This window comes from Manacus candei, unplaced genomic scaffold (genome assembly GCF_025592945.1).
Source record: "Manacus candei isolate 608988 ecotype Guabito, Panama unplaced genomic scaffold, ASM2559294v1 h1tg000005l, whole genome shotgun sequence".
Taxonomy (NCBI): Eukaryota; Metazoa; Chordata; class Aves; order Passeriformes; family Pipridae; genus Manacus; species Manacus candei.
In genome coordinates this window covers 2,049,973-2,073,753 of record NW_026138053.1, presented here as the reverse complement: position 1 = coordinate 2,073,753, position 23,781 = coordinate 2,049,973, and the positions used below count along the sequence as shown (strand labels likewise).

Genomic DNA, 23,781 nt, shown 5'->3' with positions numbered 1-23,781 from the left:
ATATACACTAGGTGAAAACAGAAAACCTCAAATTCTAGCATCACTGTTATGTACTCAGTCAACCTGATTTACTCCAAACAATTGCCAGCATTTTTACGAGACTGTCAACATTACAAGCAGAAGAGTAAATAAAAGAAGGCTGAAGTTACACTCACCTGCAGCCCTCTTCTTCGAAGAATACTTGAATCATCCATATTTCAACTGCTGATCACTAAAGCTCACTTGCTTCTGGCTGGCTTTGCTCTCTAACTGTTAAAGAAGTCCATTATTTTCAAAGTTTTCTCCCCCCCCTCAACTCCCCCTCTGTCCACTTGCTAAAAATAGGGCATGGTCTTTCACTTGCCTGTCATGAAGAACCGCAGCCACGGTCTCTGACTATCTGTAGGTAATTTTGCCTGCCTCTCTGTGGCAGATTTAGCAGGTCACATTGGAAAAAAGCTGTTCGACTTTCCTAAATCTTTTCAAGGTTGGATGTCTCATTCCCCTCATACACACAACTGTCTACAAATTTAATAATAATCCACGACTCCATGTAAGGCCAAAGAGTGGAATTTAATTCAGATCCCAGACGCGTATATTTTTGCTTTATTTCTATTTACTTGAGCTGTTGTAAGGGATCAGTAAACTAAAACAGCTGCCTTCATTTACTGTGTATAATAAGCTCACAAAATCCAGGTCACATTTCCTTTAAAAAAATACACAGTCACGCTAACTAAAAAAGCAATACTGTGGGCACACAGGATACACTGCTACCTAAAACACAGAAAAATCTCGCTGTGAAAAAAACCCAGAAATTTTATTTTTCCAAATTTTGAAAAATTCCTTTAGTCCTTTGGCAAGACAAAGCGACTGTCAGATTCTTCAGATACTGTCACACATTCTTTTGTTTCTGCTATCTCTGAGGTATGCTGGGCTCCTCCGTATGCAGCAGACACTGCACATTCTCCAGCTCATTGCTGAGATCTTGCGACTCTCATGTGCTGAAGGGTCTGGAACACATGTTGCAAGTTCTGAACATTTAAGAATTCATTCATCTATTCATCACTGACAGAGCTGTCTGAAGAAGCCCTTCCCTCATCGTCATCCATGGCAAAAAGGGGGGGGGAAGAAAAAAAAGAAAAAAAAAACCACCACAGTTCAGCTGAGGCTTTTTCAGTCTGTCCTGCAGTTTCTGTTTTCCAGCTACCTTCACACAGACAACTCCAGCAAGGTCAAAAAAGGCTTTGCCCCTTTAGGTACATTATGCCAATCCCATTTTAAAGCATGAGCATATAGCATGTGTTGAAAAATAAAACAACAATAAAGCGTTTAGCTATACCAAACACCATTTCAATAAAAGTCTAGGTATGTTCATCCCAGTATTATTTAAATTACTGAGCATGTCAAGAAGCCTTTGTCCTACACATGCCCTTTCTATATTATAAAGGAAAAAAGAAAATATTGCAAATATAATGAACAACCTACTGCTGCAAAGACCTTCAATTTTTTTTGGCAGAAAGCTAAAGCAACAGATTTCATCTCCTGATAAAACCTAGGATGAGCCTATTTATAAACTTCTGCATATAAATACTGTATTTAAAAAGAACCCAACTTAAGGTTCTGAAGAATTTCATGAGATATATAAAAGAAATCAAACTTCATCGAGAGCTGTGTTTATGAGGGGATATCAGCCAGACATCCTCAAGTGTGCAAATGCAACAACAACGAGAGCCCAGACCGTGGGCTGCCTACCACAGCTTGATGGAGTGTTCCTGTTCCCACAGTTATGACAGCTGCAAAACCAAAAAAAAAAATGTCTCGGCACAAGCACACAGGTTGGCGGTGCTTAAAGGAATAGAGATTTACACGGCAATCTTTAGCTGATCTTCATGCTAAGTGACCGAGTCACATGAGCTAAACACATCATTGTAAAGTCAGCTGAAAGCAGATACAACTCAATCCCATTCACCAGGCTTTTTCTGATCCTCTGCGGAGCGAGTGTGGTCTTTTATTGTGAGAAGCTAATAAATCCTCATCTTGCCGTACCTCCTTCCATCTGCCGTTTTAAACAAGGGAACGCTGAACGAGGTCTGCAGCGCCTTTGTGCGCTCCGGAGAGGGCAGGCAGCTCATTTGCATGGAGTATAACTGTACCACATAAAAACCTGCGCGCTAGTGAAAACAACTCCATGAGCCACTTGGTTTTAAAGGAACAGCATCTTCTTTCAGCAAACATGGCTGGGAAGCGTCGAGCCACGCGCAAAAACTCCGCGGGAGGACTTAAGAATATGTCGGCGGGGGAGAACAGCAAGAGGAAAAATTCAGATGAAGCTCTGTTTAAAAGCAGACAAATGTAAAATGATCACAGTCCTTCACTGTGATAATATTTAGGATGGATGTCAATATCATTTCCTGCGTTTTGCTATCAAATGAGCTTCCTCAGAAAAATATACCAAAGACTAACTTCAGTTATCAGACATTACTGTCAAATAAATGCTATTTTTACTTCAAAAAAATCTGATAGAAACAAAACATTGTGGCATGCTTGCACAAACACATTACATGCAGTTTGCATTTGATTTTACTCTACACTACATTTCAGAAATATTTATATTAGCCCATGCACTAACCAGATCATTGATCTTACCTCTTCTGACTGAGGTCACCAGCATTAAACAACACATTCTGTGAGAGGAATCAAGGAATCTTAACAATTATACACCACCATTCACATTGTATTCTCTTCCTAAATCAGCCACTAAATGAAAATGTTTAAGCCAGATAACAGTAGTATATAACCATAACTTATTTCCATAACATAACTGAAAGCATTCCTATTGGCACATATATATCTAATCCTTCTTGGATTATTTACCGTAATATTCAGACATTGCCAATTCTCAGGATGTCTACACAAGTGACTTGTAATTGATTGAGGCTGGCATGAGTCTCCAAATACCATAAGAATCATCTGTTCTCTTCCAAATTTCAAGCCTTCTTGGGGAGGATGCTTTCAAATTGGCTGCCTGCCACACTCACCCAGCTTCTGGGGTAGAGAGGCCAATCAGGGCTGCTGCAAAAAAGCAGGCATGGCTTTTCCTCCAGCTTCCTTCTCTCCCCCCCTTCTTCAGTGCAAATAACGATTATTTAAGTGTCAGATCAAAAACCACCACCAAAAACATCCTGAATGTGGTGACCACCTCCTCCACCCTCCTGTTTAACTAGTGAGACTCATCCACTCTCACTTCTTCCTTCCACAAAGTCTACCACAGAAAAGCAATGATGAAAGAGGGTGGGAGAAAAAAATACTCAGAATCAAACTGGATCAACCAAAGGATAAATGGAATTTAAAAGCAACTCCCTGACATGGAAAATTTTTCTTATGAAATACTACCTTTAGAAATTTGTCCTTCATTTTACCAAGAGATTACACCATCCTTACACATTCATTTTGACATCTTAAGAAGTGTGCAGGTAAGTCTCCAATTAAAGATGACAAAGTATTTGTATAAGACATTACACTAACAGATATATTACTGAAAGATATTACAGAAACTGAAGTACACTTAATACAGTTTTATCAATTATATAAAAAAGTTAACTATAAAACGAATTCCTCAGTTTTCAGATGCAGTCAGCACTTTGAAAAAGTCTAATAAAATACCTGTTTATCAGAAGAAAAATGCAAAATAAGGTCGTGTAATATTTGAATCCCTTAAGAATTACAGTACCTATCTTAGCACTCAACTTCACTAAAAAAAACTGGGAGATTAAAAAAAAAGAATTCAAAATTGGTTCACGAAGAACTTTAGCAAGCTCCTAACTCAATTCTTCCTTCCTACATCAAATTAACAAATCTGGAGAAAATTTTGCTTTTCTCTGCAGTAACAAGAAAAGAGAAAGGGTAGTGTAGTAGTGGGATCACTTGGACATAATCCAACCAATCCCTATTTGGCTGCAGTGCTCTTTATTCAATCCTGATTTGAAGACATCAAGAAATGGAAAGAGCCATGAACTTCCAGCACATTGCAGCAAGGGTTAGCTGGGTAAGTAGGGAAGGACAGCTTATCAGCTTGCCAATACTGGGATGAATGAAAGGAGCCTAAGAGTAATTTCCAAAGAAACAAAAGGAGGCACTGCTTTACACAACAGTCACACTGGGCCATTTCTTGCTGTGAAAAGCTGGGGGGAAAAAATCACGACCATGGCTAAAAGCATTTGGACAAATTCATTGAAGAATCTGCCAAGACCCCTTAAAAGAAGAAAATACATTGAAGAAGACCCAGATTCACAAACAGCTGCAAGTGTTCTGGGAAGGGACTCTGCCTTAAACACCTGCTATCAGAGATAAGCTGCTGGGCTCGGCAGTGTAATTGTTCTACGTTTTTATCTAGGTAGAAAGTACAAAGGTAGTGCTTGCTGAAGACAACAGTGTCTTGCATCCTACAAGGCATCAACTCCAAAAAGGAACAAGGTGTAATGGTGAATTTGTAAACTGGAATTCTAAAAATAGTGTGTGGCTCTGACAGTTCAAGTAAGCACTGAACAGACCAAAAGAACTTACACGTTGTAAAAGAGTGGTATTGTCTCTGGGTATGACATGGATGGCATCATCATGGAAAACCATATCTGTCACCTATATTTCTAGATGAATATTGAGAAAATGAAAGATCCAAAATAAATGTTTTCAGGGTAGAAAAAAATTGGGGTTAAAAGACCTCAGGAACTCAATCTCCTTTAAATATCACAGGAAAGACCACAAGTATGACAAGTCATTGAAGAGTATTAGGAGGCCCTGAAATTTTACTCCTTGCACAGTAGAGAGCCACCGACCCTCCCTCTCAGAGCAAAACTCCAGGAGGGGTCTGTACTTAAGATTTCAGTCAGCATTTCATTTCTTTTTATAAGAGAAAATCTCTTCTCATCCGTGCTGATTCAGACTTCATTCCACTGCCTGCTACCAAAATCTATTACTTCTCTGTCTTGTAGAAGAAAAAAATCTGAGAGGTTAGAACATTTCCAGTCCGAAGATGACTGGAGTTTTCCATCCATTAACTTCAGTACAATCAAAACACCAATTCTTTCAGCTGTTCTGTAGCCTGCAGGTTTTCAAACAGCATCAGTGGAAGATGACCAAGGGCAGACCAATTTCACAGTCAGGAAAGCAACGACCACAGGAAGTCTCTGTGAAGCCGTGCAACTGTTCCCGTGTTCAATACATTTTACTAAAACATAATTGAGAAATTGTGAATAAGCTATTATCCTATTACTCACATTTTCTGCTCACCAAAGCAACTGCAAAGGGGGATAAATAAGAAAGGAGTCTGTATCTACTATATTAGAGAGTGCATTTACATATGCACAAAGACATATCTGTGTGGAATTACGTCTCATCTCTGAGCTGCATTCAGTTTGCTTATTGTACTACCTATGCTGAATATAAAATATCTTTTATGTATTGTAATTGAAATTTGAGGTGTATTTCAGGAATCACTCAACATTCATAAAAAAAAAAGAATTAACTAAAACACAAAGAGAGAAATTCACTTTGCTGTGACTTCCTAGTCCTTTCGGTTTTTTGGCACTGCATCCTGCCATCTTTTGTGGTTTATGTTGTTGGATCGGAATGGAAACTTACCATCACCATAAAAGCAAAGCCAGTAAAAGTTATCTTAGCAATCAAATCATCACACTGTGGATCATAAATGTGTGTACTCTCCAGTACAGCATAAGTGAATCCAATAGCTGCATACCTTAAACTCATAACACAAGAGGTCTAAGTCCACTTGCACTGACCACTCAGAAACTTTTGATATTTCGTATGAACTACAAAAACACCAGAAAGTCTCTCACACAACTGGGACCCCATCATTGGAGACGTGGTGTGAAGGACATCAACACTACACAACAGGATGATCCTGTGAGGAAGACTCATTGGTGCTTTGCCATACAAAGAATACTCCCATGTAAAAACCAGGCTAAAAAACCCAACAGCTTTTCATTCATCTGCTTTTTATTTCATATTTTATTATCAAGGAACTTCTTGAACCAATTCCCCGATCTAAGATACTGAGCTTGAAAATTCACATTTGTCATAATTCAAAATTCATTATAGTTCTTATTCTATTTAGTCAAAACTAAAAGCAACAAAACATCAAGCTGTGGCAAACCTTAAAGATATAACACTTCCTTTACATAACATATTGTCAGCTGGGGAAAAAAGATCACTTTCCAAAATATCAGTTGACAATTTCAGCAGAATTTTTTTAAGTCTTCGGTAACATTTGTCTGTGCAAAGACAATGAGCCAAATGTTTCACTGTCAATCTGAAACTTAAGTCCTCGGGGTTTTTTTATTTATTTTGATCAAGCTATGTTTATCTGGAAATTTAAAAATGTGTCTCTTCGAGATACATTGACAGACTACTGAAACAAGGAGGTTGATGAAGTAACTTGTTTAAAAAAAAAAAGAAAAAGAAAACAGCTTGGCAGCCAACCTAAGGAAACTCGCCTGACAGCTTGTCTGAATTTCTTCTGCATTTCTTGCCTATTTACAAGATTCAGTTTGATAAACTAAGACCTTTGGAGCAGAGCTGTGCATTAGCAATGAACCGTAGCAGGAACTCATCCTGAACCACCACTTACGAGGCTTGGTCCCAGGAAAAAGAAATGCTGCAAAAAATGTCTAAAATCCTCAAGGTTTACAGGATACTCAGGCTTTCACAGCACATTTTCTGTTTCCAGTTTGCTGGGTTTAGATTCCTGGGCCAGACTGGCCCATCCCCCACATCCAGTGCCTTATGAAAGGCGGCACTCCCACTCATCTTCCATACAAATGTAAATTTGCTGCCTACAAGGGTGGAGGAAGGAGTTCATTCATCTACAGACCGACTGTTTTCATACTGTACCACAGAAGGTATATTCAGAAGAGACACCAGACCAGCTTCCAGGCAGAAACAAGTTCCTTGGCTCAAGCCCCTTTTAAAGCTAACACCTTCAGAAAAGGAATCTTTAATTAAACTGTAATATTTAGAGCAATTGCTAAATTCACTACACAAACATTCATGTTCTGGAGTTGAACTGCCATTAGAACACAATGGTAACCAGCTTCTCTGATGCTACATTTCAAATACAATACCATTCTTAAAACAAACATTTTTTTCTGACTGGCAGAAAAGCCTTTTTCAAGGTTAGCTGTAAATTTAAACCTGAAGAAAACACATTTTGATGACATTGCCAAAATCAGGATTCTCTTCCTTTATTATAAGACAACCCACATGCTTTAGAGGACTTGAAATATCAGCAGCCAATACCTCCAATCAGAACAGCAACAAACCCAAAGCTCAGGGACCCAATACCATCTCATGTGTTTCCCTAATGAAGGTATTGACTTAAAGAAACAAAAGACTCAAAGAAACAAAAGAAACAAAACTTAAAGAAACAAAGCCTATAGTTTCATGAATCCCACAGGAAAGACAACATGAACCCAGTTAGCCCCAGAACTATTTTGCCACAGAATTTGCTTTGATAAAACTACAGATTACAGACAGATCTCATATCTAATGCTACCACATGCTGGGAAACACCCCCAAAATTTTACTATACACAAAACATTTCCTCCACTATCCACACTCCTGACTAGCAGCACTCTTCCTGCAGCCTCACTGGTTTGCATATACAGACTTCCCCTTTCTGTAAACTATTCCCAAACTTTTCTGCTTCCGATTCTTACTTCACCAATAAAGCCACATTTGACTTTGAAGTACAAGCTAGACAATTTTTATATAGAGATATCACTTCCTTTTCAGAGTTAACAAGGATAAATTGCAAAGGTATGAAACTCTACCAAGCTGTATTTCACTGTATCTTCCTCTCTGTAGGATATTTGTCATTTTGGAGAGTCACTTCTTCAGAACAAACACTTGATGCTTCACAGAACATGGAACCTCTTCTATTACACTAGCATAACATTTACAAATAATGACTCACACTGTCATACACACTCATTCATTAGGGAAAAAAGCAATGAAGAAAAATGCCATGAAAGTCAATAACTGATTTTTCTTTAATTATTCTGCTCAGAACAGAGTCTACAGCACTGAATATATTCTTCCAACTTAATTCACATGCAATTCATTTTAATACACCATGAATTTTACCTTCATTTCCAGTTGACATTAAAGTGCTTAAACAAGTCTCCAAAGGCTGTACCATTTTGCTGGCTTAAGACCAACATGATATACATTCAAACACTGCCTTTGAAATAAATATTGAAGACAAGCCAAAACATTTGGAGTTTAGAGGGCTTTACTCTCCCCTACTCTCCTAGTCTCTGTTTATACCTGACTAAGCTTACACTGATACCTAGGGAGACACCTCATAGCAGTTCTTTACTGATGGATTCTGACAGTTTTTTATTCTTGTTTCTGGTCTCAGACAAAACTTTGCTATTGATTTCTTACAATTTTGTCATCTCTCAAACTGGTGGATTAGTTAAAAGTTGTTCATTTTTTATAGATATCCCTTTTCCCAACATTTATCCACTGAACTAGAACAATAACTGTAAGAAAGATATAAGAATAAATTCATTCAGGATTTCAAAGATTTACAGTGCAATGATAAATATTTTTTTTGATTCTTCCTCTCCGCAAGATCTGCATCAGACCTTCCCATTTTTGTAAATTCTCCCATTGTGTGGGTTTTTTCCTTTAAAAGCTATTTTTCATTTTTTAAAAAAAAGTAGAGGCATAATAATAATTTGTCAATCTCAAACTTTTTTTGGTTTTGTTTAACAGAACCAATTACACTCAGTCAGGAGAAGAAACAAAAGACGGTAAAATTGTTGACTTAAAGCCTCAAAGAATTTCTCAGAGGAAAAGTATGACATTAATTATTTTAAAAGGTATGTGAAGACAACTTCCTTTAGTAAAACTAGCAGGTCAAAAATGCTTGGATTTCAAATTAATATGCAAATATATATATTTTACATTTCTTGATACAGTTACACTTTACTCCAAATTAAAGTCAAACACAAAATTCTTATGCATGACACTACAATACTGTCATGTCCAGCAACAAACATTTCATAAAAGCAAGCATGCTTCATTACAGCAGCAATATATATACAAGATGTTCTTTAAAGCATTCAGACATACTACTGAATTGCTAATATCACATTGACCAAAGCAGTTGAGATCTTTTGTTCTTTGTTAAAAAAAATAAAGTCTGAGCTCACCAGAAAAAATTGAAATATGATTTTCATGCATCATTTGAATTGTCACCTGGGTTTTTGTCTCTAGAACTGACAGAGAATATCAATGTGTTAATTGAAACAAGCAGTATGTAATCCACAGGACATCTTTAGCATATGTTTCCTTCCAAGAGCTGACAAGAGCTTTCTTGGATTTCTCAGCACTAGAGCCTGACGATTCCATTTTCAAGCTAAAAATATGAACAAAAATCTTACACGTTTATATAAATATGTATTTTCCCAGCAGTATCCTTCCACAGGAATCAGACACGCTATATCAGTTTTGAGACCTCGAAAAATAAAATGGGAGTGTGGTAACATTGGCATGAAAGTGTTGAAACCCCCATCTTTAAAGCCGTGTTTCTCTTCATAATTCAGAGGCCCAGAAAAATAAATTCAATCAGAAATCTAGCTCCAAGATGGAACATACTTACTGATGAAGGAGAATGAGATAGTGGATGTAACAAGGCAAAGCTCAATACTCAAAGCTATCATAATTTAAAATTAGACATAATTATCCTTAACAAAACCAGGCACTGTGGAAAGGGGCTTTGGAACAGCTGCTCCTCTTCAATTTAAATGCTCATTTGTTTTACATTGACCTAGAAATCAGTATCCTCCTAACCAAAAGCCAATTAGATAATAGTCTGTCTTTCAAGCTTGTAGAATACTAATTTTTTTAATGTCTTTAGTAGTGAAAAGCAAAGAAATAAACTGCAGATGATGCCACAAGAGTGCTCAGCTCCAATATGCACAACAGAAACGTGAGGGTTCCCTTCTCTCCTTTCTGGAAGGTCAGATTTACAGTCCAGGGAAGACATCCATCACTTCCTTGTGCTGACCCTACAGTGCAGTCCCAGCTTGGAACAACCACAGGATGCTGCAAAGATGCACCGAATGCACCACATGGAAAGATCTTCAGTTTGCTGGAGTAACATCCCACCGTTCCTTCCACAGTAAAAAGTAACATGCCAAACTGACAACAAGGAAGCATTTCAAGAAACATTTTCAAAATCTGCCCTTCCAACCTTGCCCAGAGTTAGGTCACTAACACCAGTGTTTTTGGAAACAGAAGGATGCCAGATTCTTTCAGTACTGCAATATAAACAAGCTGCTTCTCAAGCAATGAGAATTAAAGACACGCAGTTTCTTGCAGATTTGAGTTTGCCTTTTTGCCCTTTGCTCCCTCCCATAGTCCTGACAGAGGTAACTCTGGCTCTCCTATTTTACTTCCACCCCAACTGGGGACAGCACCTCTCCCAGCTAATCGAGCCCTCTCATATTTGAGTGTCAACCAGTGCTGCCAAACCACAATAAACAATGAACTGGCTGTCACCGAGAGAATGTGAGGGGGTGTCTCCTACTCTATTCCAATTCTTATATTATTGCAATTACAGTTATTTTTGACGTTTCTTCTTCTTTTCAAGCCTGGATGAAATTGGCCAGTGGCTTGGAAGTTGCCAGGAAAGAAGGAACAATGGTAGAAACTTTGATTCCCTACCACTGCTCAGTGTTTCTGACAGTCATGACCATTCATACTATTACTTTCAATTTTGGTTAAAGCCAATGCCAAAAATACATATTCATCTACAGATCTGTTCTAGCTCAAAAGAGACAAAATGATGGTAAGTGCCAGTTAAATTACTACTCAAATACAAAGCCATAAGATTTCTTAGTCTTCTGAGCCTTGGCAGCATCCCTAGAGAAAATTCTTTCCATGAAAAAAGTAGAGCCTTATCTAAATGCATCAACAAAATAAGCTTTTCAGAAGGCCAGTATCATACTGAGTCTGACAGGATCCAGCACAAAACCAATTAACACAGGAAACTACATTAGAAAACAGAGAATTCAATTCTACCAATTCAATTCTACGTCTTCATAGAAGAAAAACACTGACAGTCATCAGTAGCAATTCACAGTCCCATGCTGAAAAAGAACCTGCTAATGCAAAAGGTGGATGTTTTAATATTGAAAGGAGCCTTCCAAAACTGCTGAAGTTGTGAAGTAAACAAGCCTATATTGACAGAATGATCTCACAGCAGAACACGAATCTGTACAGTCAAGGTGGAATTCAAGGGAAGGAGAAGCTCTTTGCAGAATAGGTAATGAAGCTGAAGAAACCCCTGTCTCCTTAGGTTTCCTTCCGAAGTCACTGAAGTAGAAAGCAACTAAATCTAAGTGTGAGCTGCAATGGACAAAACAAACACAACAACAGCAGCATTCTAAATATACCTCAGAGTTCTCAGACATCAGCATTAACAGTTGATTGTAGCAGTTTGCTCTCTGTCCTCCTGTGCTCCTGAGTTTCCCACACTAGCAGCCCCCGTTCCTTCTCAGTACTGCCTTCAAAGCTGCTTTTGCAACAGGAAGCAGGGGAAAAGCCAAAGTCCATCCCTACCCAGCCAAACGAGTAAGCAGATTATCAAGGAAGTTTCAGAGCAGCTAGGATGATGTCAATCCCAGGCAAAATAATTACTTCAGTCCTGTATCAGCTTTTCCAAAGAATAAGCAGAAGTAACATCAGTTGTTGAGATTTTTATGGGGGGAAAAAAAAGGTTGAAAATAAGTCACTGTGGCTCCTGAGAAGAGTTCTTCTGTGCTTTGGATGGGAGAGGTGGAGGTTGAGGTGTTCAAATTACTGCTTCTGCTGACCAAGCAGACTTAGAACTGTTTAGAGATTTTAACTTGACTTAAAACTACATCTCTAAAACAATGCATCTCTATGAAACAGCAAAACTTTCTGGGTTAAGAACCTGCCAATCAATCAAATTTTCAAAAGTAGCTGTCAGAAGAATTGTTAGTGAATATTTCTGTGTCAACAGAACAGCCATGCATATAACATTAGATATAAGGAAGAAATTATTCACTGTGAGGGTGGTGAGGCACTGGAACAGGTTGCCCAGAGAAGCTGTGGATGCCACATCCCTGCAAGTGTTCAAGGCCAGGTTGGATGGGGCTTTGAGCAACCTGGTCTAGTGGAAGGTGTCCCTGCCCATGGTAAGGGGTTGAAATAAGATGATCTTTAAGGTCCCTTCCCACCCAAACCACTCAGTGATTCCATGATTTTAACTGGTGACTTAGAAATAAATATAAAACCGCTGCTGACAAACGTACTGTAATAGCAGAGTATAAACAATGAGGTTGGCACTGTCAGGGTGATCTGAATGACTTGCTCTATGTACATACATGTTAATGCAACCAAATGGTAAATTACACGCATAAGAATTAGGATTCAGGCAACTACAACATGAAGGGAACATCTGCAATTCTGTAACAAGATTGCTCATGGGTCCTGTTTTTTAAATATTGGTACCTCATTTGCCTGTTTCCAGTCCTCAAACTATTTTAAGCAATTGGATATACAGCACAAATAGTAGTTCACATGTTTCATCTTTGAATTATTTTAAAGCTGTGTCACTATCTCCTTTTACTCACAGAATTAACAACCTCCTTTATTCCGTTCCTAACCACTCTGCTTTCCTTTTAACCACTTTTAATTCTTAATCAGGGGCAAGTGTGGGGAACACTGCATTTCTCTGCTTGAAGAAGAGATCCTTAACCTCTTGATTAAGGTTGTGGGTTTGATGCCTGTATGCACCATTCATTTCAGAGCTGGACTCAATGATCCTCGTGGGTCCCTTCCAACTCTGAATATTCTGTGATTCTGACTCAACTCGGTTCTTTGGAGACTATAAAGATTCAAGTCTCTTTGCTGATGTTCCTTGCTCCTCAACAAGCCTTCTCTTTCTAAATCAGTTCTTTTTTTTTTGAAACTGAAAGCAACTTTAGCAGGTTTTTGACTGGTTTTAGCTCTGCATACCTCTGTTTCTGTCTCAGCCTTTAGGGTGGTTTTTTTGACTAACAATTCAAGCCAGAACTGAGCCTTGCTAACTATTACTCCTCCTCCTGTGGGATCTTTGCTGGAGCTCGATCTGCCTTATGAAACAGTCACTGTAACATGTAAAGTCTACTCTCCTCATGTCCCAGCATTTTGTGGGATTAAAGTAACTATTGGTAAAACAGATAGTATAATAATGATACTTCTGGGTAGTGAACATTATTATATGCTTTCCACAATTCTGAACTGGGGGGTTCAACACAAACAGAAGCTTGTAACAAAAAGCACAAGCTCAATCACGTAGCTTAGGTGAAATGGGAGTTAAATCAACTCCATCCATTTTATGTAACACAAAACTGAGTTTAAACAACATTTCACTGCTTGGTCCAGAATGGCAAATTGTGGTTACCTACTTCTGAACCACCAAACTACTGGAGAAGTTTCCTGATGTGCAAGGGAAAATGGAGCTAAATATTACTAACAATTGTCCATGACTATTGTCAGATGGAGATTTCATACAGTGCAGGCAAAGTTTGATGATAAAAGTTTGTTGATAATGGGACAAAAATGAAATCCGATAGCAGATGGAAGGGCCTGCATCATTAATGTACTCCACTGGAGAAGCTGAGCACCATCAAACCTTTCCCTTGAAATTAGTGCAATTTATGGTAAGCCGGGGGAAGAGCAGCAGTTCGCCTTTTACTTATGGAAAAATAGAGAAATTCAGCAATTAGAAGGTAAAGGATATCTATCACTTCATTGCAGAGCCAAGTTTAATGGCCAAGCACCCTTCCAATTAAACAGGTTTGAATCCATTCTTGACACTTTCCCAGGAAGCTGATGCCACAGATTTGTCTGACGAAAACCCACAAGGAACAGGGTGTCCCAAGGGTTTTCAACACCTCTCATTTTACAAAGATTTGCTGCCATTTTATTTTTAAATCTAATATATATGTATGTATATACATGTATACAATAAACTGACTTCTAAATAACTTTTATCATAAAAAAATAAGAAGATAAGCAAGCCACTCAATTTATTAGAGTGCTCCCTTGGAATTATGTTGGCACATAAATCAGCTGGTTTGTTTGTGGATATTACCTGATATTCATACACGTTCATATCAGCCATCAGAATGTCTGATTTTCTTTCTACTCTCTCGTATAATTCAACTACTTCTCAGTCAGCGACATTTTAACCACAGTATGTAAATTATACCAAGGAAGTAAACATGTCAGCAGGCAAGTAATCATATGGAAAATAAAAGATGTCACTGTCAAATATTCCACTTTAAACAGCTGCCTATTTAATCAGGACTGATGTTGAAGCCTGATCAATATAGTTTGGCAATGCTGACATAGTACTTTTCCTCTCAATTCAGATAGTTCTGCATCTTCATGACAGTTGTTCCTCTTTTCTTTCAAAAACCTCATCAGTTTATCTTGCCAAACTTCTCTACCTCATTAGCTTATTTTGTTCTAAGATTTAAGAAATAACTTTGATAAGAAATGCAAGCATTTTAAAGTCATAACACACTACATTCTACTTTATTTTGAAAGAAAACATTTGATAAGTGAATTTTAAGGCAAAACATCAAAAGCTTACCTAAAACCAAACAAATAGCTATTAATAGATTTAATACTACCCACAAATTTTTATTTTTTACATTACATACAGTCATTTGAGCAGAGTCAAAGAGATTGTGGATCAAAAGGCCGTGACTCAGAACATCATTCATTTAGCAATTCTAAATTGTAAAGAAATAAAAGTAGTACCAGAACTAGTAACTGTACAAATTTTGGGCAGTAGTAAAGCTACAATACAAGATACAACTCTACAGCTTTCACACTAAGATTCCCAGACCAGTAGTCCATAGCCCAAAGGATTGACAGTGGAGAAGGATTAAGGAGGTCACAATAGAAATATAGTTGTGCACGAAGCAGCCTGAATTCACAATTAGTCAGAATTTTCTGGCTATCATCAAGTCATAAGAACTGAATATTACTGTGGCGAGGATTTTTTTCTAGGGGTAGGGGAAGCCATGCAGAAAAATAAACACTTCTGTGAAAACACAGGAGGGAAAGGAGAGCTCAGGAACATCCAACAGGCAGGAGGGGTCTTCAAAGGGATTCCAGCTCATGTTGGAGCCAGCACAGTGTGCAGAGCTGAAGGAGAACCCAAGGTTAGCAGCACTGGTGAAATGCAGGCAGTGATCAATGCTCCAACCTTTGCCTTCAACCCTTGGATCCTCAACACTGTGATAAGAACCGTATGTATTTCCCTTGGCAACAGCTCAACCATTAAATTAGTTCAATTAGCAATATTTAGAAAATTCGAGATGCAAATTTGCCAAAAGTACCTCTGCAGGCTTAACTACCTGAAATACAAGTCACAGTATCTGACGAGGTGGGTTTGTGTGAGAGATTTAGTGCATGCCCTGGTAACTTTGTGTAAACAGTCACAGCAGTATTCTCTGTGTTAAAGGCATTCAAATTTATTATTGCTAATTGCTAATTTTATTATTGCTTATTGCGAATTTTGAGTGAAGACAAATACAGAAACCATGTTAAACCTGAAGTTTCATGTTTTATTTAAACTCCAAGGCAGAGAATTTTAATTCCAAGTTTCACATAATAATTTGTTTTCATGGACAAACTCTGAACCCTGCCATAGGAGTTCATCATATAACTACTTTTAGTGTCACTATGCTGTATGACCACATTAAAATAATGAGGTTTGAACATTCCAGTCTTCAATTAGAGCTTTGTGGCTTCAAGCACTTAAAGAATAAATGTTGCCATTAACCTAGACCTTACCCCTCAAATATGCACCAAATATATTAACAGTGTTACTGAATCATGAGGTCATTGTGAAAATGTAAATCTCAGTGGATTCCATCACAAAGCAAAATCTTGAGGATTTTAATAGGATATTATTTAAGGTATAAAATTAAAGTCTCTCATTAAGTGATCTCAACAGCTCATTTAATTTATCAGGCTCAAAAAATATTTTAAAGGTTATTTTAGGTTAATTACATTTCACATCCTTTTATGACAGATCTGAAACCCTGCACATCTTTCAATCCTCTGTTACAAACATTCCTCCTTGCCAATAACAGAGTTCACACTGACACACATTTTTGCATACTCACACTACAGTCTCAACATGACTGTTTTATATTCATGATGAACATAAAATCTTTCTTTTTAATGGAAACTTGGTCATTGCAATAAATAGCAAAAGCAGAAGCCCCTCAGTCAGGGGGTTATTTACTAATAAAACGGCTCAGGTAGCTGGTTTATTTTGAACACATACAGCACCCTCTCAGCAAATTGTGCATTAGACACTTAGGTGGCCACAAGTGCTTCCAGTGAAAAAAATTCAGATCTATCAAAAATGCCACAATACAGGAATTCTCCTCATCTGTTCCTACAGTATACAACAATTTGAAACAAACACCTGGTCATTATTATTTATCCTAGCTTCTGTTCACAAAGGTAAGAACTACAGATATTGACTCTAAATCAAGCTTGCTAATGTAATGTTTATTCCGAATTCATAGCTCATGTTCTCACAGTCCAAGGAGCCTGCAGTGCCCAGCAGGGAAGAGTCTGAAACTCACAATTAATGGAGAAATGCTCGGGTTAGCAATAAAACACAGCAAGGCCAGGTAAGAGATCATGGTATGCCTTGTCTTTTGAACAATTGACTTGAAAATTTAAATATCTTTAACACAATCAGAAAAAAGAAAATTATACCAGCACTCTATAAACAGTGACTGCACCGTCCATTTGAGCTCCAAACATTTGCCAAACATTAATAAACTGAGATTTACAGAAAGTCTGTGAGGTGTGCTTTACTTTCAGTTCTACAGGTGACCAAGGGACTTAACCTCTCTGTATCTTAGTTTATCAAAGTTCAGATATCAGGACTGTTGCATAAGTCTCAGGTTTTAGCAGCGTGTTTCACTTACAAGGCTACCCTTATCTCTGCCAAGAGATTTCACCTCTCCCCCTCCAGTAATCTCAAGGTAATAAGGATTTTAGATTAACTGTTAGGAAAGGTTCTGAGCTGCAGCTCTTCAGAGGCGATGCACATAAACCACTGTATTCCCACTGTCCTCCAAGTGGTAAAATAAGCAACCACTGTGTCTCTGTGGCTCAAACTGTATGGATGGAAAAACACATTGCATGGCATGGATAAACCAAAATGACACAGTACAGGAAAACATACCAAGCAAAAACCAGTCGAACTCAGAGGATTATGCTACTAATTTACAGAGCATCTCCAAAGCTTTTGTTTAGTCGAAATGCTGTGGGGGATTAGTACAGATGTCCTGAAGCTCAAAACAGTTTGCATTTCTGGAAGAAAGTAGTTTGAAACTTTTTTTTGAAATTTGAAATTTTTTAAGACCAATCCTTTTATTATCACATCCTAGGAGACAGTTTTGAGAAGTACTACCAGACACAGAAGGTAACCATGTTAAAATACTAAATGCAGATATCTCACAGTGCCTTTCTATGGAAATACCTGCCAAAAATCACCAAAATAAAACAGTCAACTTTCAACTATTTTAAATTAAAAACCAGAACTTTTATTATCCATATCATTATGTAGGTTATTAAGAACCATAGAACAATGAAACTAAGCCTCACTCAGCGACAATGTGTGTTCAAGACAGACTGAATAACTATATTTTAAGTTCCCCACAGCTCCCCAAGCAAAAAAAGCTAATTTCCCATGCACACTACAGCAGTTTCTAACTTTACACCTACAATAGTGCTGCTGTCAGGAAGAGGACTGACTGCATGTGCCAAAAATCAATTCAACATATTCACAGACAAAAAAAAATAACATGCAGCATCTGAAGATAATGAGAACTGCAATCATTCAAACTGACAGTCTAGTGCCTAACAATTATCACAAGGCAAGCTTTATGAATTCATATTTCCTACAATGACAAGCCTCAGGTTACACAGAAGGGTGTTCAAATTCTCTTTCTAATATGAAAATCTCCTTTAAGCCAATGAGTCCACTCCAAAATGGAATTCACTTAACTGAAGTGAGTAAAAAGATGCTGACTGTGTTTAGTAATATGCTGAAGTTTCTTCAGAGCAAGATGCTGACTACATTTAAGTAATATGCACTATATAGTAAATATAACTTTAGTACAGAATTTATCACAATCATTTCCTGTTCTGTACATGAGTTATTCAGAACGAAGTTTCCTAGTGAAAAACCAATCAGGACTATCAGTTTTGGATGCCACTGTGAAGCATGTGACCTGAATCTATCATGAAAACACATAGAATCATAGAATCAGCTGGGTTGGAAGGGACCTCTGAGATCATCAAGTCCAACCCTTGATCCACTACCACGACAGTTACTAGACCATGGCACTGAGTGCCACATCCAGTCTCATCTTAAAAACCTCCAGGGACGGAGAATCCACCACTTCCCCAGGTAACCCATTCCAATGCCTGATTACCCTTTCTGTAAAGAATTTCTTCCTAATATCTAACCTAAACCTCCCCTGGCACAGCTTGAGACCATGCCCTCTTGTCCTACTGCTGGTTGCCTGGGAGAACAGACCAAGCCCCACCTGGCTACAACCTCCTTTCAGGGAGTTGTAGAGAGTGATGAGGTCTCCCCTGAGCCTCCTCTTCTCCAGGCTGAACAACCCCAGCTCCCTCAGCCTCTCCTCACAGCACTTGTGCTCCAGTCCCTTCCCCAGCCTCATTGCTCTTCTCTGGACCTGCTCCAGCCCCTCAATGTCCTTCCTGAGCTGAGGGCCCCAGAGCTGGACAAAGCACTCCAGGTGTGGCCTCACCAGTGCTGAGTACAGGGCAAGAATCACTTCCTTGGACCTGCTGGCCACACTGTTCCTGATCCAGGCCAGGACCCATTGGCCTTCTTGGCCACCTGGGCACACTACTGGCTCCTGTTCAGCTTCCTGCCAATCCGAACTTCCAGATCCCTTCCTGCCTGGCTGCTCTCCAGCCACTCTGTCCTCAGCCCATGGGGCTGCCGGGGGTTGTTGTGGCCAAAGTGCAGGACCTGGCACTTGGCCTGGTTGAACCTCATCCCATTGGAATCATCCCAACTCTTCAGCCTGTCCAGGTCCCTCTGCAGAGCCCTCCTGCCTTCCAGCTGATTGACACTCCCCCCCCAACTTAGTGTCATCTGCAAATTTGCTAATGGTACACTCAATCCCCTCATCTAAATCATCAATAAAAATATTAAACAGAACTGGGCCCAACACTGATCCCTGGGGGACACCACTAGTGACCGGATCCCAACTGGACACAGCACTGTTCCCACCACTCGCTGGGCCCAGCCCTCCAGCCAGTTCCTGACCCAGCACAGAGGGCCCCTGTCCAAGCCGTGGGCTGCCAGCTTTTCCAGGAGAATGCTGTGGGAGACAGTGCCAAAAGTTTTGCTGAAGTCCAGGTAGACACACATCCACAGCCTTCCCCTCATCCACCAGGCGGGTCACCTGATCATAAAAGGAGATCAGGCAGGTCAGACAGGACCTGCCCCTCCTAAACCCCTGCTGGCTGGGTCTGATCCCTTGTCCATCCTGCAGATGTTGTGTGATTGCACTGAGGATGATCTGTTCCATAACCTTGCCAGGCACTGAGGTCAGGCTGACGGGCCTGTAGTTTCCAGAGTCCTCCTTCCGGCCCTTTTTGTGGATGGGTGTGACATTCACCACCTTCCAATCATCTGGGACCTCCCCAGTGAGCCAGGACTGTTGGTAGATGATGCAGAGTGGCTTGGCAAGCTCTTACCCCAGCTCCCCCATCACCCTTGGGTGGATCCCATCTGGTCCCATAGACTGGTGGGGATCCAAGTGGCTCAGCAGGTCACTAACTGTTTCCTCCTGGATTACAGGGGGGCTATTCAGATTCTTATCTCTTTCTACAAGCTCCAGAAGCCAGCTGTCCTCAGGACAACCTGTCTTACTGTTGAAAACTGAGGTAAAGAAGGTGTTAAACACCTCAGCCTTTTCCTCAACTCTTTGCCCATGTCCAGCAAAGAGTGGAGGTTTTCCTTGCCCCTCCTTTTGGTATTGATGTATCTGTAGAAGGACTTTTTGTTATCCTTCACAGAAGTGGCGAGATTAAGTTTAAGTTGTGCCTTCGTCTCTCTAATTTTCTTTCTACATGACCTAACTGTATTCCTAAACTCTTCCTGAGCAACCAGCCCTTTTTCCTCATAATCGGTAGGCTCTTCTCTTTACCCTTCAAAATCTGCCTGTTCAGCCAGACCAGTCATCTTCCCTGCCAGCTTGCCTTTCAGCACACTGGGACAGCCTGCTCCTGTGCTTTCAAGACTTCCTTCCTGAAGCATGTCCATCCCTCCTGGACCCCTTTGTTTTCAAGGGTTGTTTCCCAGGGTACACTCTGAACTAGCCTTCTGAATAGGCCAAAATCTGCCCTCTGGAAGTCCAGTGTAGAGCCACAGATTATGCTGATGGTGAAGTAAAAGTTGAGCAATTTGCAGTTTGATTTAAAAGCCAAGAAATGGCTAATTCTTTCAAGAGGAGGTTTGAAGAATGCCAGCTAAGTTTGTCAGAACTACAGAAAGGGCACTTATCTCTGGCAGCAGGACTGTCAAAGGACACCAACCCTGTTGTGTATTTTGAAGTTTCTGCTAATGATGAACCTTTAGGACACATAACCATGGAGCTGTTTTCAAATATTGTCCCAAGAACTGCTGAAAATTTCAGAGCCCTGTGCACAGGAGAGAAAGGATTTGGATTCAAGAACTCCCACTTTCACAGAATAGTCACTGACTTTGTGTGTCAGGGAGGAGATATAACTAACCATGATGGAACAGGTGGATGGTCAATTTATGGAACAGCATTTTAAGATGAGAATTTTGAAGTGAAACACATGATACATGCATTTTTGTTTTCCTACCAGGGACATCTTAAAAGTTGTGACAAAGGTAAGTCCCTGCAAGCATTCTAAACACTGCCCAATGACTAGAACTTGCTCCCCACCTCTTCCTCAAGCCCTGTCCAAATTCCAAAATTGATAATGTACCAAAGCTCTCAAAAATTCACCAATAGACTCTGAAGCATATGTAAATGCAAATGTCTAATTAGTATTCATAAACTTAGACTTCACACATGGTCTTAATTTGGAAATCCACTTACTTCCCATCTCAGGTCATTACAATTACAACTGACAATTTAAAATGCAATTTCCATGCCTTCATACAGTAATAAAATCCGTTCATTCATGCAGCCATAGTTTCTGCTGTCTTCTCCTTTTCTAATATAAAAATATTAAATCCTACTTGTATAGTCAAGCATTGAAAGTCCTTTACTCCCTGAAACAATTTATGGCCTTTATCAACTGTAACTTTAATGATTAATCTTAAACAAAAATATTTTCAGCTGTACTGAGCAACATTTAAATAGTCAACCTAAAAGTAACATTATCTGTTGACAAAACATTTTGGGAAAAGAGCAGCTTTAGGTTTCAGAAGACACAAATGTAAATGAAGTTTTCCCATCAGATTCAAATGCCTGCTTCCATACTAAGTATCCAGGCAACCAGCAGGAGGTAGTGCTATGCACAACTGGCATTAATGATTTGTCCCCCAACTAGTATTGTATTTTTCTATAAAAAGACAGAGATTACATCCAATTCTTTTGTGAGGAGATAGAAATCAAAACTCTCTGCACTCACATTGAGCAGAGAAGTGGAGAGTGTGATTGGAAGATCAGATATTGTGGCTTGTAAACTAATATTTAATTTGCTAGTCATATACATGGTATCTGCTAGTCACTACAAACTCTATCCCTTCCAAGACCTCATCCCTCTGAGATTAACAACCCAGGTGCCTGGGTGCATAAAGCAGAGATCCTAAATAATAAACAGTAAACTCACTAAAGCACTGGGGACTAAACGGGAGAGCCAGAGATAGAATTTTCTTTTATAACTGGGAGGGGTTTTGAAGCAGAGTATAAAGCTGGAACTCCCAGTTCCACCGCGCTTCACCAGGCCTTTTGAATTATTAACTTCCGTACTTGAACTGATGAGCAGCAGAGAACTAAGGTCTCCTTCTGGCCGCAGGAGAGCATCCCTGGCTCCAGCCCGGGCCGCCCCAGAGCCCCGGCGAGGTTCGGTGCGGGAACTGCAGCTCCCCGCGGAGGGACGGCCGGGGCTGCAGCGCCACCGCCAGCCCAGAGGCGGGAGCACCACACGGCTTCCCACCCAAAAAAAAATAAAATAAAATAAAAAAAAAAAATCGCAGACTGTTTATAAAATCACCTCCAAATAAATTTTTTTAAAATAAATTTTGTTTTATTCATAGTTATCCTAGCCTTCGTCTCTCTGTTGCCAGAGAGATGTTGCAAACCGTGGTGCAGCATTATGATACGGAGAGAATTCATAGTCCAGCTAAAGGAAAAAAGCTGGTTATTAGCAAGTGATTCCTGTGGGATACGGTCCCAGAAATAACATACCCGTGCTGTAAAGCAACTAACAATTACCAGGATCTCTAGAAACGTTTGACAAAAGCTCGTTTGGTTTGTGGAGTTCACGATTCCTGTCCCCAGCCCCGGAACACCAGCAGATGGCAACCCAGCTCCACAGACCCCTCCACAGGCTTGATTAAAACATAGCCATTAGATTCCACTTCCACATGAATTTACAGGGAATTACCTACAGTCACTCACTAATTCAAATACGTAGCCAACTAGCCACTCTTCTTCACAGCCAGGAAAAACACAAACTTGAATCTTCTTTTTAATGAACACTGTCCTACACAGGGGAAATAAACTATTAGGGGAAGTTTATATTTTAGGTACAAGTGATTATATACCTAATATATCTAATATAAAATTAAAAAAGCAAAGGAGCAGAAGTTTAGAGAATAAATCGTAAATATTCTCTCCTACATCTAAAAAGCATACCCCAACTTGAACATCAAAAGTAACATGGCATAGCATGAAGTCTGTCTCAGCTACCAAGTTACTTGCTGAGCCAAGGACCCAACATCACAAGAATAACCCATTCTCCCCATTCCACTCAGTATTGCCTAATCCACACAGCTTTGGGGAACTAAACATTTGTAATAAATCAGCTGAACTGAATGAGCAGCATCACTGCCTCAGTGTTATTCAACACAGGAAGTTCTTCAGCTTGTTAGCAATTTCAAGTCATTGCATTTGAGCCTTTCTACCCTCTAGATCATTATTATAATTCAAAATCTAAGAAGCTTGGGTTTTTAATCATTTCTTCTAGAACAACACCAGGGAAAGGTGAGCCATCTGGCACTTTGTACAACCACAATGAATATGCCATAGCTTCATTTTGTTTAAATCATTACCTTAGAAAGCAAATGTAAAACCCTAAGTCATTTGATTTTCTCTGAGATGAGACTGACCCTACAAGGAAATCTTTCAAGTCTGACATCAGAGGATTAATAGAGCACCAAGTGCTTAATCAGCAGCCTTCATCTCTGAAGATGAAGAAATGGCTGTGACCACATCCCATGTGGTACAGAATATAAGGAAGAAAGTTTAATCTAAAGAGAACTGCAACCACCCAGCTGGAATCCTCAACCTCATTTTCAAAAGCTATGTTCAGTTTTTCAGTTCAATGGGTACCTCAAGTTTCAGTTCTATACTGGGAGCACTTCAGAAAGCTGAAGTTTGTAAGTATTTAAAAAAAAAAAAAGGTTTCAAAATCTCTTTC

The 23,781-nt window shown here is 39.4% G+C and overlaps 1 protein-coding gene across 5 annotated transcripts in view; it reads right to left on the bottom strand.

The window, feature by feature from the left end:
• Nucleotides 1–23,781, bottom strand: part of MAST2 (microtubule associated serine/threonine kinase 2) — a 192,468-nt gene that overhangs the window by 140,924 nt on the left and 27,763 nt on the right. Inside the window, exon 1 of one of the 5 annotated variants that reach the window (XM_051795539.1) lies at nucleotides 11,460–13,887. The exons of the other annotated variants lie outside the window; for them this stretch is intronic. Within the exon in view, the coding sequence (XP_051651499.1) occupies nucleotides 11,460–11,483 (24 nt within the window). The 5' untranslated portion in view covers nucleotides 11,484–13,887. Of the gene's footprint in view, nucleotides 1–11,459; nucleotides 13,888–23,781 lie in introns of those variants that run through there. 5 annotated transcript variants of the gene reach the window in all.